We start from the raw sequence: 18,242 nt of genomic DNA, 5'->3' as shown, positions 1-18,242 counted from the left end.
GCGTGCATGCGTGTGTGTGGTAAATACCCTAGTTCCCACGAATTGGTATAAAACTGCCTTTGAAGCTACTGGTAATGTGGAGTAGTCATCGTCGTCCAACTCCACCTCCTTTAAATCATTCATAGCTGTCAGCCCAGTTTAAGTTCAAGTTTAATGTTTAAGATCAATACCAGATACAAGTTATTAAAATACAAATGGCTTATGCAAACGTATATTACTCCCTCTCTACTTAATCGTTTTGATCCTAATATACCGGACCAATGTGTAAAGTGCAACGTGGAGAGGGGTACATTATGTCACTGCTTATGGCAATGCCCAGAGATTGCAAAGTTTTGGAAAGAAGTACTTGGTATCTTATCCCAGATTATCTCAGAAGATATTCCTATTTATCCACAATTGTGTATTTTAGGTATATTTCCTAATAACTTCAAAATAAACAGTAAAAAGAAGAGTATGATAATTTACTCTCTTCTCCAGGCGAAACATACAATAGCATTGTTTTGGAAGAATCCAGCCAAACCAGACATCAAGAAACTCTCAAATTATCTTCCATTAGAGAAATTGACTTACAGTATGCCATTAAAGGGAAATCTGATGACTTTTGGGAAATCTGGGGACAGTTCACGTGTTTTATGAGGACCTGTACTGGATCATTCTGTTGAATGATAATGTAGGGATGATTCTGTTTTGTTTTTGTTTGTTTTATTTGTTGTTTTTTTTTGTTGAGTTTTGTGTGTAATGTTTTTTTTTTATGTTGTTGTTGTTGTTGTTTTTGTCTCTGCATCTTAATGTCTGCTATGCTTGTGTGTTTTTTTCTAGTTTATTGTACATTTTATGAACAGATATAACTGTATTGTTGTAATAATTGGAAAAATGTCAATAAATCATCTCGGCCGCTTGTATCCGCGATCTTGTCCTTTCGGTCACTACCCAAAGTTCATGACCATAGGTGAGGGTAGGTGTGTAGATTGACCGGTAAATCGAGAGTTTCGCTCCTTCTTCACCACGACGGTCCGGTACATCGACCGCATAACTGCGGACGCTGCACCGATCCGTCTGTCAATCTCACGCTCCATCGTTCCCTCACTCATGAACAAGACCCCGAGATACTTGAACTCCTCCACCTGAGGCAGGACTTCTCCACCCACCCGGAGAAGGCATGCCACCCTTTCGCGGTGGAGAACCATGGCCTCGGTCTTGGAGGTGCTGATTCTCATCCCTTCCGCATCGCACTCGGCCTCAAACCGCCCCGGCACATGCTGAAGGTCCCGGTCCGATGAGGCCAACAGGACAACATCATCCGCAAAAAGCAGAGATGAAATCCTGAGGTTCCCAAACCGGATCCCCTCCGGCCCCTGGCTGCGCCTAGAAATCCTGTCCATAAAAATTATGAACCGGACCGGTGACAAAGGGCAGCCCTGCCGGAGTCCAACATGCACCGGGAACAAGTCTGACTTACTGCCGGCAATGCGAACCAGACTCCTGCTCCGATCATACAGAGACTGGACAGCCCTTAATAGAGGGCCCCGGACTCCATACTCACCGAGCCCCCACAGAATGGCATGAGGGACACGGTCAAATGTCCTCTCCAGATCCACAAAACACATGTAGACTGGTTGGGCAAATTCCCATGAACCCTCAAGCACCCTGCGGAGGGTGTAGAGCTGGTCCAGTGTTCCACGACTGGGACGAAAACCGCATTGTTCCTCCTGAATCCGAGGTTCAACTATCGGCCGTAATCTCCTCTCCAGTACCCTGGCGTAGACTTTCCCGGAGAGGCTGAGAAGTGTGATCCCCCTATAGTTGGAGCACACTCTCCGGTCCCCCTTTTTAAAAAGAGGGACCACCACCCCGGTTTACCACTCCAGCGGTACTGTCCCCTTCCTCCATGCGATGTCGCAGAAGTGTGTCAACCAGGCCGTTCCTCCCAATCACGCCTCTCCAGGTATCACTGTCATTGCCCACATGAGCGTTGAAGTCCCCCAGTAGAACAATGGAGTCCCCAGTTGTAGCACTATCCAGTACTCCTCCCAGGGACCCCAAGAAGGCCGGGTGCTCCGCACTGCCGTTCGGCCCGTAGGCACAAACAACAGTGAGAGACCTTTCCCCGACCCGAAGGCGCAGGGAAGCGACCCTCTCGTTCACCGGGGTGAACTCCAACACATGGCGACTGAGCTGAGGGCCTATAAACACACACCAGCCTGCCGCCTCTCACCCTGGGCAACTCCAGAGTAGGGGAGGGTCCAGCCCCCTTCAAGGAGCTGGGTTCCAGAGCCCAAGCTATGTGTGGAGGTGAGCCCGACTATCTCTAGCCGGTATCTCTCAACCTCACGCACAAGCTCCAGCTCCTTCCCACCCAGCGAGGTGGCATTCCATGTCCCCACTGTGAGGGTTTTGGTCCAGGGATTGGGTCGTCGAGGCCCCCCGCCACGACGGGCCCACGTCGCCGTTTCGGGGCTGAGCCCGGCCGGGTCCCATGGGCAAAGACCCGGCCACCAGGCGCTCGCCAGCGAGCCCCAACCCCAGGCCTGGCTCCAGGGAGGGGCCGCGGTGACGCCGATCCGGGCGACGTAGCGGTCCTTGTTCTTTTCCTCCTCATGATAAGCTTTTGTGAACTGCTCTTAGTCTGGCCCGTCACCTAGGACCTGTTTGCCATGGCAGACCCTACCAGGGGCGTAAGTGCCCCCGACAACATAGCTCCTAGGATCACTCGGGCACACAAACCCCTCCACCACAGTACGGTGGCGGTTCAAGGAGGGGGAATATTTACTGTATTGTATTCAGAAGAATACAATAAAGTAAATAAAAAACATTCAAATGCAAAAACAGAAAAAAAGTTAGAGAAAAACATTTATTAAAATGTTTAATAAATAGATTAATAATATAAATGTTCCAATACAATAGCGACATCAGAGAAAACACAAATATATTTTACAAAGCACAACAACATGAAAACAAAACTGCCACATTTTTAGTTTAAAATGTGTGTAGTTGTTGACACCATAGGTATATTTTGTTATTGCATGTTCCAAAAAAAATCTGTTTGGTTTATATCATGTTTTTCTGAACTTTAAAGGAGCATGAGGCAAGAATAAGAAATGAGACTCATTAGCGCCACGACGACCGTCAGGGTTCCTGCAGCCAACAGCGAAGCCGGCACGGGAGCGCGTGCGTAATCTCATGTGATTTTCAAATCAAGCTCTAAATATGACTTACAATGTTATCTTACCTGGTCAGTAGGAAATTAGCCATGTCAGCATCTGTTTTCAGTCCCAATTCAAGTTGAAGCTGCCTCTATGACTCAAACGCGTATCCAATGTTTACTTGTGCGCCGCCGAGAACGCGCATGCAGCGTCATTTGACGTCACATCCGCAGGACAGCGCGGGAAATTCCGGCCCGGAATTGCAGCGCATTTTGCAGCACACAGCCTGTTCAAGGCAACGGAGAGATACGCTAGAGGGCTCATTCTTTTTGGTTTGGAATGCTTCATCTGACATTATAACTAGAAAACTTAAAACGTATACGAATTTGTTTCATAAATCCTGCCTCAATCCTGCCTCAAGCTCCTTTAACTTTTTTATTTAGTAAAGTATTGTTTTGAGTATATGGTATGTATTTCATGAAACAAAATATTTATTTTGTCTCTTTGCCTTTGTCACTGTGAAACAGACTACATATGAAGTGTTGTTAGACTTCTTTTTTTTCTTGAAATATTGAATTTGGATTAGCTGTTGTGTTTATGAAGAGTTAAAAAATGTCAATAAATGTCATGGTAATTACAGGATAACTGACTCTTCATTTACACAACTACACATATGTTTTATATCTCATTGTAAAAAAAAAAGAAAGAAAGTACATTATCATGTGAGTTTTTAAGATGCTAGAAGGCTTATTTCATAAAATAATCTTAGCTTCAAACAGCAGCTAACAAGCACATCATATCATGTAAATGTAAATGGGGAAACATATAGTGCCTTTATACACAGATTTAGTTTGAGTATTAACGTAATCCAGGTTTAAATGGTGCAGGATACTCTGATTTTCTGAAAAATTCATGTTTACTGACCACCTCTGTAGACAAGATGGCGCCAAACTCAAACAAATAAGATTTTCGTTCCCAACTCGAACCAGGATCACATGAAATCAAGAGTACTATCAAAATGAAATATTTTATAAAATGTTTCTTTTTTCTGGATATCTTCCCCTAATGTGTCATAAAGGTAAATTCAATTAAAAATGGGAAGAAATAAATGTAAATAACATAATAATTAGAGACACAAACAGGAAAAGATGGCTGCATCCTGTATTGAAACCTATTTTTTTTTTTGTGTGTGTGTGTCCAAAATATGTGCTACACTTAGATTTACGCTGATTGTTTCTGTTCAGGTGTTGATTTCCTGTGCTTTGCAGTGAGACAGGAAGAACACTTCTTGACACAAGCATCTGGGAGGAAAGGGACCTTCTCCAGACGAGTCAGATAGATAAGTGGCTGGATGGTGCTGCTAATGTTCAGGAAGGCGTAGCCTACCGGTTGCACGTAGCAGCGAAACACATCAGGAGTATAATGGTCTTGAAAAGGGAACAGAGCTACAGGTGGCAAGTAGTTGAACACAATAATACAAAGGATGGAGAGCACCATCTTGAAGGCCTTCTTCTTCATGGGGTGCATTTCATCTTTCCCGTTGCCCCGGGACTTCTTGAGGGCCCACAGGATGCTTGCGTTACATATCACCATCCAGGAAAAAGTTGCCAGGATCTCACCAGTGAACACCCTCTCAAAGTTGGGGAGTCCCCCCACCACCTTGGCTGCTGAGTAAGCAAAGGTGAGGCAGAGCACCAACACTGTGAGGCCTAACCTGTACTTGATGTGCTTCATCCGGCCGAATGCAATCGGAAAGAGCACGGCCACAAAGCGATCCAGACAGATGCAGGAGAGAAACAACGGGCTGCTGGTGTCTTTAACGCCGAAGGAAAACTGAACGGCCGACCAAACCTCTTTGCTGTCCCAGACGTAAAGGTTAAGGAGTTGGAGGGGAGTCATGGTACCAAAGTAGGCATCCATAAAGGCCAAGCAGCCAAAGAATATATCTGAAGTGGAGGGGTCTTTGCGGTTGTGGATGAGAATTGCAATGACAAGTAAGTTGGCAGGAATTCCCACGATGACATTGATAGACTGAACGCCGAGATCAAAGAGGATGGCCTCAACGTACCGCTCACACCGATCAAACGCACTGAAAGTCTTCACCGTGGCATTGATGTCAGCTGTAATGTTGAGAGGAAGCTGAGTTGAGATGGAGGTCATGTTGAGTGATGAAGTCTCAAATTGCAAAATCCCGGGCTCTGATGGGAAAAGAGCAAATACATTGCTGATTATAATATATTCAACATTTTATAGTAACACACAAACAACATCCCGTCTCCATCAAAGCCTGTGACTTGATTAATCAGATAATGTTTTCCGGTATTGTACTAAAGTTTCAGCCTTTTGTCATATAAAGCCTGTGGTTGTTCACTGGGCTGCTGAGACGTTTATTCTCAGTAGGAATAAAGTGGCTGTAGAGGCAGTTGTCAGAGAGTAAAAACACGTTACAAACATCATCAGGGCCTCTCCTTGGGCTGTTATCTTGTTATTGTGTCTGTGTGGAGTCTCCTCCGGGAAACGTGACTCCCTGAAAGCAGGGACATCAAAATCACTTAAGAGACTTCTCCTAAAAGAAACACCCCTTCATAGCTGAATAAAAGGACAGAGACCATCACATTTATACAGCAGACACGCAAAAACCCAACAAAGACAACTGCTTGTTTGTAATTTGGGTAACATTTGTGGAGCTCTTTAAAGCTGTTAGGTTTAAATCAACATCAAACCCAGTTCGTAACGAAGAAACACACCAAAGACTGTTGGAAATGATTTTTAAGGCGCTTCTGCAGAAGGGGAAGCAAGGTCAAAGCTTTGCAGAGCAACACAGCTCTCTATTGATGCTCCTGACGAAATGCTTCGGTAGTTCCTCTTTTGCATCAGCTTTTTCTTGAGAATTTTAGATAGATACTGATCGTTTGCACACAGTGTGTGTGGGAGGAAACAGACATCAGGGGTAGAGGTGAATCATGACATTTTTAGTTAAAGCGGACTGAGATTTTTCATGTCTGGTGGACAGAAGTTTAAAGTTTTAAAAAGGACAATGGGGCCCCCCAGACAAAACGGGAAGTCTTGAACAGATGCACCAGGCTAACCTTTAGTTCACCTTACAATTCCCTCCTGTTGTCCTTTTGAAACTTCAACTAATATCCGCCCATTAGGCATAGAATAATAGCATCATATTAAGGTCAAACATTTAAGGAATAGCAAGGGGAGCTTATAACACACTTAACGAGTAATTATATGTCAAGGGAGAGGCGAAAACCCAGGTTATATGGGGCAAAATTCCTCTCCGACCCTCCTAGTGAGCGATTGCTCATAGCCAAGACACATACAGGTTTAAAACATTTCACAGTAAGCAAAATAAAACAGTCTACACTCCAGTGTCATCATAATCATCCTTGTCATCAGTTAGAGTTCGTTGGAGTTGTTGGTAATAGACTTCAGTCTTTTGGACCATTGCACGGAGACCCGGAATGATACAGGTAGTGAAAACACAGAACAGTATCAGGACAGTGATGATCGGAATAATAATTTTAGTCATTATGTCAGTCCAGTGACCTGAGGTCAGCCAGGACCAAAAGGTGGTGCCTCCTGAGCATTTGTCTTCTGACACGACTTTGGCCAACTGACGTAATTCGCTATAGCTTTGGTAACATTACCTTCAGCACCAGTTTCATCGGGGATGAACATACAGCAGTGTTCCTAAATTACAACAATAATGTAAGTAAAGAGTTTGAGGAACAATTCCTAACATGTCAGCATGACTCATTAGTGGAAAAAGTTTCTTCCATCTCTCGGAGCTCCTCTCCAGTCTGTTGTGTAGCCAGTCATCTTCTTCAGGCCCGTGGCTGGTGAGTAGGCGTCAGGTGAGTTCTTCAGTGGACAAAGGTTTTGATACCGTCCGACTTCCGGCCTACTCAGGGCTGGAAAGTTTTCTACTAACTTGCACTGTGACTGGTGTACACAAGCAGATCGTTCAGTCACCTTTTTTTTTTTTTTTTTTTTTTTCAGTCACCTTTTACTGCTGTCGGGGTCCTAAACTGGACTACAAAGGGGCCGTCCCAATGTGGTGATGACCTTTCACCACTCAAATCGGGAACTGGCCACCTGGTTTAAGTAATTCCTACTTAGGAGAGAGAGGAGAAAGCGGCAGCTTACAAGAACTTTGAACATCTGTTCAGCACTAGGCCTGCTCCTACAAAAAATGTTTAAAACAGGTATTGGAATACTTGATACTTTGTGTACTATACTACTATACTCTTCATCCCTCCTGTTGGAGACATGGGACTTCCCATGGCTCAATTTAGCCACCAGGGGGAACAGGTTTTTTGGAAGTACTGGTTTGCTATCGCAGCATAAAGGCCTTCTGAAGTTACAATAGCACCTTAATCTAGCCAAATCATCCTGACCTTTGCATCCTGGCAAGTCGGGAGTCTGATTTACTGATTCTTTAGGGTCGGTAATCTCTATGTCCCCCAGATCCCCCCTTGCCGTCACCTTAGATTATCTAATTGTTAAACTATTATAGATCATCCGTTAAATTCTGTCTCCTACCTTAGTCAAGGACTACAGAACTCTCTTATTTCAAAATGTTCTTATTTCAACCCAAGTGGGTTATGGTTTATGAAAGTAACAACACACAAGTTAACAACATAACGGTCCAGTGATAAAACGGTTAATCACATAACGGTCCTGGCCGTTCAGGCTTGGTTGCCTCACAGACAAAACTGTCCATGCAGCAACTCTCCTGCAACGTAAAGCAATACTTCCTAGCAGGCCAGCTGACAGTCTTGCCTGGGCCCCGGACAAAATAATCTAAGATGGGCCCCCCTGCGCCCAGATCTTTCCTTCTCCCTCTCCCTCCGCTCTTCAGGTTTTTATACAAGCTAATGGACGTTAACATTAGAGCTAGCCAGTTAGGTTAAGTTACAAGGTTGGTAAACGTTGGCTGTGCTGTTTCTTACCTTGCTCTACACTGACTTTATTAATTCCAGCTTCACCGTCACCACCCTTTTTAAAATATTTGTGTAGAGAATCTCTGAGGCCTCTATTTTCTTCTTCTTTTATTCTCTTTTCTCTTGTTTTCTGAGCACCGGACTTGTGCTGACCGGACATTTTGACCATTCTAATGGTTGAATTAAATGATAACATCAAATTTTGATCAGCTGCCAAACCATTTTTGTGTTGGGGGTTCTTGACCACAAGGACAATTAGGAAGAAAACAAATAACAAGCTTTTATGTAACTCAAATACTACATATCTTTTCCACAAATAGGCATATTTTGAAACATTTTGAAAAATGATTCCATAATTTAATGAGAATTAAAAAAATGATAATATATATATTTTTTTGTTTCAGTTCTGGGCCCCCCCCCCCTACCCTGGGCCCGGGACAACAGACCCGTTTGTCCCCCCCTATCGGCGGGCGTGGTTCCTAGTGAACCTATATATCTAAACAATAATTTATTGTTACAAAACGTTGGATGAAGGGAGTATTCCATCAAATAATGCCTTATCAACTGCTGTTAAGCTCTATTGTCCGCAAGTTCAAAAGGAATGCCAGAATGATGCCAGAAAATTGTTTCTAGATGAATCATGTAGTCTTCAGGAGATTCTGAATCTTTTGTTTGCATGCTGCAATGCAAGTGTATGCTCCTCTACGGAGACACAATAATGTGATTATTTAATTTTAACTCCAAATCTACCAAGTCAATTGCGAACTGGTCGGTATCCCGAAATGGATCTGCAAGACTATCAGCAGCTTTTCTATTTATTTATTTATTTATTAATTCTTTTAGCCTTCTTTTTCTCTTCCTGTTTACTCCTCTTTCTCATTCAAATTAATCAGAATGTATTTACAAAAGTCTTAAAAAAAATGAAACACATTTTGGCTAAATTCCGATGCTTAAACTACACATAAACAAAAACTAACTAAACATTAAACACAAACTTCAGATCATCGATATGTGGGTTTGTGTGTCAGTGCATATGTGTAAATTATTTCTCTTCAAACTACACCAACCAAACTCAATTGGTGCATTTCAAATGAACTTAAAATGAATTTAAGAGGAAAATATAATTTCAAAAAACAATGTTTTCATTCTAAAAGGAAAAGCATGTGTATCTCAGTTGTTGGAGTGGATTTATGGAATGGGTTGGGTGATGGGTTGAAGCAATGTACAAATATAAATCAATTTAAAAAACGGTACAAAAAGGAAGTTCTGGGAAGTTATTTGGTTGAGGAGGAGTTATGTTAAGGCAATATGGTGTTTGTTAGCTGGTTAGGTGCAAAGGCACAACCAATGGGAAAATTGGTAGCCTATTAGGTAATTGCAGCTATTTATTATTAATATTTATGTTTAATTTATGATAGAGGTAACAAAGGGGCAGGGTTAAATAGGTTTTACTTCAACCTGCTCCTTTTCGGACACTGTTTTTTTTTTTTTCCCCTGTTTGTATTATGTTTTTGTTGTTGTTGCTTTTTTCTGTATGTTTTGAATTTGTTTTAAAATCTTATATTTTTTTATCTGTTCGAAATAAACAATTCAATCAAAATCAAAAAAAAAATCAAACTCCCAAACTAAATGATAGCAGTACTGATCACAAATGTACATTTTTTTTTTCAGTGTGAATATGCTGGTGTGCACTCAGAGTTCCTCTTTTTCTAAAAGGATTGCTCAACGGGTTTGTTTCTTCTCCATACACCCCTTTCTGTGTAAAATGTCACTGACATGCAATTGACAGTAGGCCCTTCTACTGTATCTAAAAATACAGCGGTGCTCATTTTACGGGACGAAACCCAACCCGTTGAAGCTGTCAATCATCAGTACGTGATTTTACGACAGACAAAATAAAGAAAAATGATTGATATGTTTTCACGCTTGTGTAAAAGTCAAATCCAATCATACACATCTCATACTCACAATGGCAAGAATCACATTTTCTGTTATTTGTATCATTTTAACAAAAACTTCCCCATAGGAAATTTCAACACTCAACTCACGGACATCTAGTCCCCAAAATGAGAGGACACCTCGCTCTCAGTATTCACCAACCCTCTCACTTAAGGTGCGGGTATGGTTCTGCGTCACACACACGCAGAGCACACGGCGCACCCGTGACGCCGTCACGAATCGTTCAGAGTTCTCCGTCTCTCCATTTGGTCGCGGTGCAGTACCCCCCGCGGCCACTAGTTAGCGATCTTTTTCTGAATGGTTTATCCGACTTTTTCCGGTCACAGTAAATCAAAGAAATAAGGACAACTATTGTGCAAAAAACAAAAACAAAAAAAATCACACATAAACGAAGAAAAAAGCCCTGGAAGCTCACTACTGCTTCAAACCGGAAACCGGAAATGCTTCGCTTTCAAACGAACCAATCACAGCCCTCTCGGCCTGCGTGTGGTCGGCGTCTCCTCGACGCGTAGTTACAATTTTCGGGAGGTGCACGTCACTGACGGCGCATGTGACGGCGTGTCCTCTGCGTGTACAAAAACCACACGCCGTAGACACGGCGTCGTTTTGACGCAGAAGCATAATTCAGCCTTTACGCAGCCCCTCGTGAACGCGCAGCCAGACAGGACACGCTGGAGCGCGCTTTCACACACACACACACACACACACACACACACACACACACACACACACACACACACACACACACACACACACACACACACACACACACACACACACACACACACACACACACACACACACACACACACACACATACACACACACACACACCCTGCACCATGACTTCTGGCCCTGCAACTCTACAGCAGCTCCTTTCTCTCCACTTTCACGTATCTTTCTTTTCCTTTTTCTGTCTTTTTCCAATTCCCCATCAAAACCATATCTCTTTTGCAATTCTTTTACAGGTTCGCAACTTACAGGAAAATGTTGCATCATGTACCGTGTATCGGGCGGCACTTTTTGGCTGGAACTTATTTTTGATCTTTTAAGTTTCGTATATTATTTCGCACAATATTTTTTTTCCCACAAACATTTATTTACCTATTTTCTGGGACATCCCGTCAACTAAGAGTCTTTTGGAAATTTACTTTAGGTTCACAATAAGTTTTAGGTCAACCACGTATTTGTTATTTTAGCGATCTTTTGTTTTAACTTTCTTTCAGCTCATAAGTTTCGTTTTATCAGTTTGGTTTTAGCGCTGATTTATTTAGTGAGCAATTGAAACTTTTACTTCATATTTTTAGAAACCGCAATATCGTCAATAGACAGTTTCAATTATGAACATTAGACAAAAACATTAGACAAGACAAACATTAGACAAAAACCATTGAAAAACATTCCAATAGAAACCTCCCCTTGTTATTCTGTACTTTAAAGTCCCTGACCTTAAAGTGGGTCCCAAACCCCGTGGGCGTTGGCCCTATTCACTAACTCCCAGGTTAGTATCTATTAAAGTCCCTGACTTCAAAGTGGGTCCCAGACCCGCGGGCCAACACCTCATTCACTAACTCCCAGGTTAGTATACACAAAATTTCACTCGTATTTTACACAAAAATACTTTAATACCCCAGGTATTTAAGAGGAGGTCTTTTACCAGTCTTTATGTGCCTCTCCTGGCTCGGAGGACCCCGGACCGGCGCAGGACCAACTCCTATTGGCCCCGTCCCTAAAGTCGGAGCGGCTGTCTACAGTTTTTAGGGGGCCTCTTGATCCCACGTCCCCCGACGCCACAGATTGGGTCCTGGGTTTCGGCACCAGAAAATGTTAGGTTTAAATCAACATCAAACCCAGTTTGTAACGAAGAAGAACACCAAAGTCTGCTGGAAATTATTTCTAAGGCGCTTCTGTAGAAGGGGAAGCAAAGTCAGAGCTTTGCAGAGCAACCCGGCTCTCTATGCATGCTCCCGACGAAATGCTTCGGTAGTTCCTCTTTTGCATCAGCTTTTTATTGAGAATTTTAGACAGACACTGATCGTTTGCACACAGTGTGTGTGGGAGGAAACAGACATCAAGGGTAGAGGGGGGGGGGGGTTGCTAAATACCCTAGTTCCTACGAATTGGTATAAAACTGCCTTTGAAGCTACTGGTATTGTGAAGTAGTCATCGTCGTCCAACTCCACCTCCTCTAAATCATTCATAGCTGTCAGCCCAGTTTAACTTCAAGCTTAATGCTTAAGATCAATACCAGATATTACAATACAAATGGCTTATGCGAACGTATATTACTCCCTCTTTACTTAATCATTTTGATCCTAATATACCGGACCAATGTGTAAAGTGCAACGTAGAAATGGCAATGCCCATCGCAAAGTTTTGAAAAGAAGTACTTGGTATCTTATCCCAGATTATCTCAGAAGATATTCCTATTTGTCCACAATTGTGTATTTTAGGTATATTTCCTAATAACTTCAAAATAAACGGTAAAAAGAAGAGTATGATAACTTACTCTCTTCTCCAGGCGAAACATACAATAGCATTGTTTTGGAAGAACCCAGCCAAACCAGACATCAAGCAATGGTACAAAGAACTCTCAAATTGTCTTGCATTAGATAAATTGACATATGCCATGAAAGGGAAATCTGATGACTTTTGGGAAATCTGGGACAATTCATGTGTTTTATGAGCATTAATCCATTGGGACCTGTACTGGATGATTCTGTTGAATGATAATGTAGGGGGCATTCGTTTTTTTTTTGTTTTTTTTTTTGAGTTTTGTGTGTAATGTTTTTTTTTATGTTGTTGTTGTTTTTGTCTCTGCATCTTTATGTCTGCTAAGCTTGTGTGTTTTTTCTTAGTTTTTTCTAGTTTATTGTACATTTTATGAACAGATATTTTTGTAATAATTGGAAAAAATGTCAATAAATATAGTGTTAAAAAAAAAAGTTTAATGCTTAAATGACCCACTAGAGGGCAAACAGCGTGTATGAAAAGCAGCTGTGAGGCCTCGGTACCTCAAACGGACTCTGGGACAGGTTGGTCACCTTCATCACTTCTCAACAACGGCGTCGCTCAACTTCACTGACATCATTTGATGGAACCACATGTTATGTATTGTGAAAACTTTCTTTTATTTCATCTGGGTTCATTTGTTCAACAGGAAATTTTCATTACCAGCAAGTTTGCTTCCAGGTGTCCGGGCTTCATTAAACTCCGAACACTGACAAATGAAAACTTCAACTGGTGAGACTGACCCGACCACCTGAAAGTACGGACGTCCGCTGTTTCTTCACCAGATAGAATGATAAAAAACACATTTTGTGTGACTTCGTGACTTGCAGCTGCTTTTGTTCTGGTTAATCAATGGTCTCGTTTACATGCACTCAATAACCCTTTTAAAACCCGAATATTGGCAATAACCTGAATTTGCACGGCCATGTTAACACTTTGAATAACCCGAATTTGCTCACATTCCGGTTTTTAAAAACCCGAATATTACCCATGGGTTACTCCTTTTAAAACCCGAATATTCAGTCATATAAACGCCAAATGGAATATCCCCATCAAACGGAACATGAATTTGTTTTCTGCGCATGCTCTGTTCGCAAGGAATCCTGGTCTTTTGAGTCCAGGACGTACTTCTAAACCAGCCTTTCTCTCGACCGGGGTGTCGCGGTACCCTGGGGTGTCGTCAAAAAATGACCTATTCTGACATTTCATATATATATATATAAATACCGTATTTTCGCGACCATTCTGCGTGCTGTGTGGAAAGGCATACCTTCATTTTTGTTTGTCATTTCTGTATTTAAAACACACACACGACGCACCGACCGTAAAGGTGCCGTCTACACAGACTTACAACACACACGCGCCGCGGAACAAACACACAAGCACACAAGTGTGCGTATTTAAAAATAGAGCGGGAGCAAAACTTTGTTTGATTGTACTTTATTTCAGTTTTTACATTAATCAAACCCATCGAAGTCTCATCCTCTGTTTCTGCATTAAAGAGCTCCGCTAAATCAGCTGTGCCAGTCCGAATTCCTCGCTGTCGGAGTCGCTTTCCGTCCCGTGCGGCGCCTCGGAAATTCCGGCTTTCGCAAAAGCTCGCAAAATAGTCCCAGCAGACACGTTAGCCCACGGATGAAAAATCTATCTGCAAACTGTAATAACTTGCCCGGCGCTGCCTTCCACTCTTGGTGAAGCTGTGTTGTCCCTCGGTCATCCATCGCTCACACGCCGCTCGATTTATGGTTCCGCGTTACACCAACGCAGAGCCTACGTAGGCTACGCCGGAGGGTACGGCTTGTGAACTTTTTTTGTGGAAACGAGAGGAAACTGGAGCGTCCCGAGAAAACCCAGACCCACGGAGGAGTACTGCCATCATTGGGTGTGTGTGTGTGTGTGTGTGTGTGTGTGTGTGTGTGTGCAGGGCCGGCCCAAAAATGTGATTTTGGGGCCCTGTATTACTGCCAATAATACTGATTATTGATCATTCACACACCCACTATAAACTTATTTCATGTTCTTTCCTGCCATTACAAATACACTGGTAAAACTAGATGTAAGAACTTTTTGTTGTAGTTAGATTGTAATCCACAGTGATTAAGACCATGGAAGCAGATAACAGATTAACAAACTTGCAGAAAAATCTTTCAATTAATATTTTGCAAAGTCAGCAACTGCCCCTACTGGTCACACAGAGAAGCAATAGATAAAACGTCAAAGAGTTGCACAGTGATGCAGTGTTGTTTCCATCATCCTATTGTCAGCCTGGCATGTTTTTACCCATCTATGGTTTTTAATCTGAAATGGTAGCAAATTCAGCTACAAGAGTGGCCTGGGGTTGATTTACACTTAATATTTAAAGTGTCAATATGCCAGCAGTAGTCTACTCTAGTCTGTTAACATAATATTGTTTATGTAATAATATTAATTATTGTGTTTTTGTACAATAACATACCTTTGATAATTTATGAATCATCATTCACACATAAAAAAATAATACAATTTTTTTATTTATTTATTTTTTAACTCTTGGGGGCCCCCTAGTGGTCACGGGGCCCTAAGCAGCCGCTTAGTTCGCTTATGCCTTGGGCCGGCTCTGTGTGTGTGTGTGAAACCTGCATGTGACTGATGTGTCATGAAGCATTAGGAGTGATTGTTTCACATAGCAGCTAATTACATTTGAGGCTCTGCGTAGGTAAGTAGAACCCAATGTTCTGTTCTTATATGTGCAGAGACCCAGCGACACTTCGGTGTGTGTGAGTGTGAGTGAGAAAGAAAGCTCACAAACGGTGAGATGTGCCTGCACTTGCTCTTTTTATAATCTGAGGGGGCAGTAGAGTACTGCGCTTAATGCTTTATGTATAATACGTGCAGCAGGCTCCCACATTTTTGACAGTTTTTACATAGATTATACAACATTTACATCTTATTAAACTTACCAGGACAGTCTTAGATCTGACCCTCATAACATACATGTTTTAAAATCTAAAATTGAAACATCTGATACGTCCCAGTTCATTTTTTTTGTAGTTCTTGATAATCATGAATTTAAAAAACTCCTGATATTAGCTCCTTAATATTCATGTCTCCAAATACCATGAGGCAATTTATCATATACAGTACATGTGTCATCAAAGTGTTAAGTATATTTAGTTTAAATCCCCTCTGCCTGACATTTTCCTCTTGCTTGGCGTTTCCACATCTGTCTGCCTCTTTCAAATTAAAATATTTACCCAACAGTCTTCTGCCTTCACCAGCAGTACCACCGTTTCCAAGGCAAGAAGAAAAACACGGGAACTAACACATCTTGAAAAAAATAAGACAGACGAAGAGTTAAGAAATGTCATATTAGACAACTTGATCTTTTAGGATTAAATCGTGAATATTCTCTTTTGAACTCTAACACATTCTAGATGGCTCTTGCACCTCTCATGTTGAGTTATGCTTCATATAAATGCATTGCAAATTCAGACAGATATTTGCCCCTTTGTTTGTCTAATATGTATTCATGTTGCAGGAGGCATGATCTTGGCCCGCGTCAGACATTTGCATGTATTTCTCTGCGGGCCATCCACATGCTAAAGCCATAAATATAATATACGTTTTTGGCGACACTGAGCAGAAACCACCAGCACGCAGCGGACAACCACACCATGAGTTCTGAGACACTGAAAACAAGGTGACAAGAGGACAACTTCATCACTTATAATGGCACTTAAATGTAACGTATGTTGTAAACAGCTTTATGGGTGTGCTTCACAAGCTCTGCAGGTCTATTAGCATCTTCTTGACTATTCGTATAACTAACTGTCCGCTGTGTGCATACATAGGCTAGCAATTATTTCCCACAAGTACAAACAGTTGAGACAGCCACAGTTCTCCTGCAGAGATCAGTCTCCAGTCTCGACGGGGTGAAAAAGATGCTGCTACACACACTTACTCATGCAAACACACACACACTCAGGTATACACAAAAATGCACAGGCACGGCAGAACACAATGCCAGCTGTTTGGTTAGTGGAACTTAAGAGCTTTTTTCTTTTTCTTTTTTACAACATAAAAAAAACAAGTGATGTTTTCATTGGCAGAAGATTTGGTTCAGAGTTTACTTATGTAACTCTTTGGCAGTGAATTCAGCTGTCAAAGATGACACTGATTGCTGTTATGTTCATTGAGTGCAACTGTTTTCTGTTGTCATGTGTTTATTAGGATCGTATGTCAGAAACATAATTAGCATCCAAAAAGAGAATAGCAGACTTGTAGAAGATGAATAATCTGCTTGGAAGAGCTGTAAACGATTTAGGCAACTCCTTTGAAATTTGCAACTTTTCTTTTCTGTATTCCTCTTTAAGGATTGTGGCAGTTTGAGCTGTTTGTAAGGGGAAAGGAAACCTACATGGCATCACGGCATGTGGGCGAAAGGCGGCTGGAATCAGGACCAGGATGGAAACTTGACTGCACACCTGGAGAAACCATCATCAATCAAAACCCCTGGTGATGGGGGAAATCAGCAAGCAAGGCAGGGAAAGAGGGTGAAGGGAAAGGGAATAAAGCATGTTTTAAATAACATCATTACTCTACAGTTTGTTCATAATATCTGTTGACACTCCAAAGCTGCAGGGAAATGACTTCAGACTGTATTTGCATCAGATTTTTCTCAACAGCAGTGCGATATTTGTTCTCCTTTTCTCTGCTGGTTTGAATGTCATCAGCTGCACGTGTACCTGAATATGAATGAACATCCCAGTGGGTTCGCTCTGCTAAAAAAACAGACTTCTTTTGAATGGATATTGACATGGGAGTACAGTGGATGCATTACTGTAAAACTGGGTCACTGGTGCCACGCGTCCTTCAGTTAATTATTATCATTATGCCCATTTAAGTGAGAAAACATCATAATTACAGCCCTTGAGTCTTGAAGTGGCTACATGAACAAACAACCCATTTCATTAATTAATGGAGTTAATTATGGAACAAAAACAGCAGGATTAGATGAAAGATTTATTAAAATGCATACAAGACAACAAGACAGCATCTGTAGTACATGAGTTTCTTTTATCCCCTATCTCAAAAAAGAAAAGAATATTGCCCATATCAGGCTAGAGATGATTCAGGCTAGTGAGAACAAAAAGGAGCAGTGGATCTTTTTCAACAGATTTGATATTTTTTCCTTTACATGGAACTTATCAGTTACTTTACCTATTTAAGGACTCTTTGAATGCATGAAGGGCAGGAGCATAACACTAAGGGCCCGATTTACTAAGATCCTAAATAAAGAGTACTAAATTGCGTGTGCACTGAAAAAGTTTGCACGTGCTGTTGTTGTGTGTTTTGCGGGTGATCAACTAAGATTGCGTGCGCAATTGATAACAGGTGCAAACCTCAGTATTTAAATGAGGTGTTGCGTGTTACGGTTTGCGAGCGCAAAATGAAATTTGACGAGTTGGAGTTAGAGATATTAGTGGAAGAGGCAAATTGTTGTGCCGTATTCAGCACCCCTGCCGTGAAAAGCACCCCCTCGTATATTCAATGATAAGTAGACCAAGAAAAAAAACAACACACTGACACTTCAATATATTTATATATACACACTCACACAAACACATACTTAGGAGTTTATATTATATATATTTACAAATATTATGGAAGACAACACAGTAAGGAGGCTATTAATTAA

The 18,242-nt window shown here is 41.8% G+C and overlaps 1 protein-coding gene across 1 annotated transcript in view; it reads right to left on the bottom strand.

The window, feature by feature from the left end:
• Positions 1-4,364: 4,364 nt before the first annotated feature.
• Positions 4,365-18,242, bottom strand: part of LOC133422585 (G-protein coupled receptor 183-like) — a 30,311-nt gene continuing 16,433 nt past the window's right edge. The window contains exon 2 of the mRNA XM_061712602.1: positions 4,365-5,341. Within this exon, the coding sequence (XP_061568586.1) occupies positions 4,365-5,341 (977 nt within the window). The remainder of the gene's footprint in view (positions 5,342-18,242) is intronic.

Source organism: Cololabis saira, chromosome 21 (genome assembly GCF_033807715.1).
Source record: "Cololabis saira isolate AMF1-May2022 chromosome 21, fColSai1.1, whole genome shotgun sequence".
In the NCBI taxonomy this organism is placed as follows: Eukaryota; Metazoa; Chordata; class Actinopteri; order Beloniformes; family Belonidae; genus Cololabis; species Cololabis saira.
Note: the sequence above shows the minus strand (reverse complement) of the source record. Positions and strands in the feature narration are given on the sequence as shown.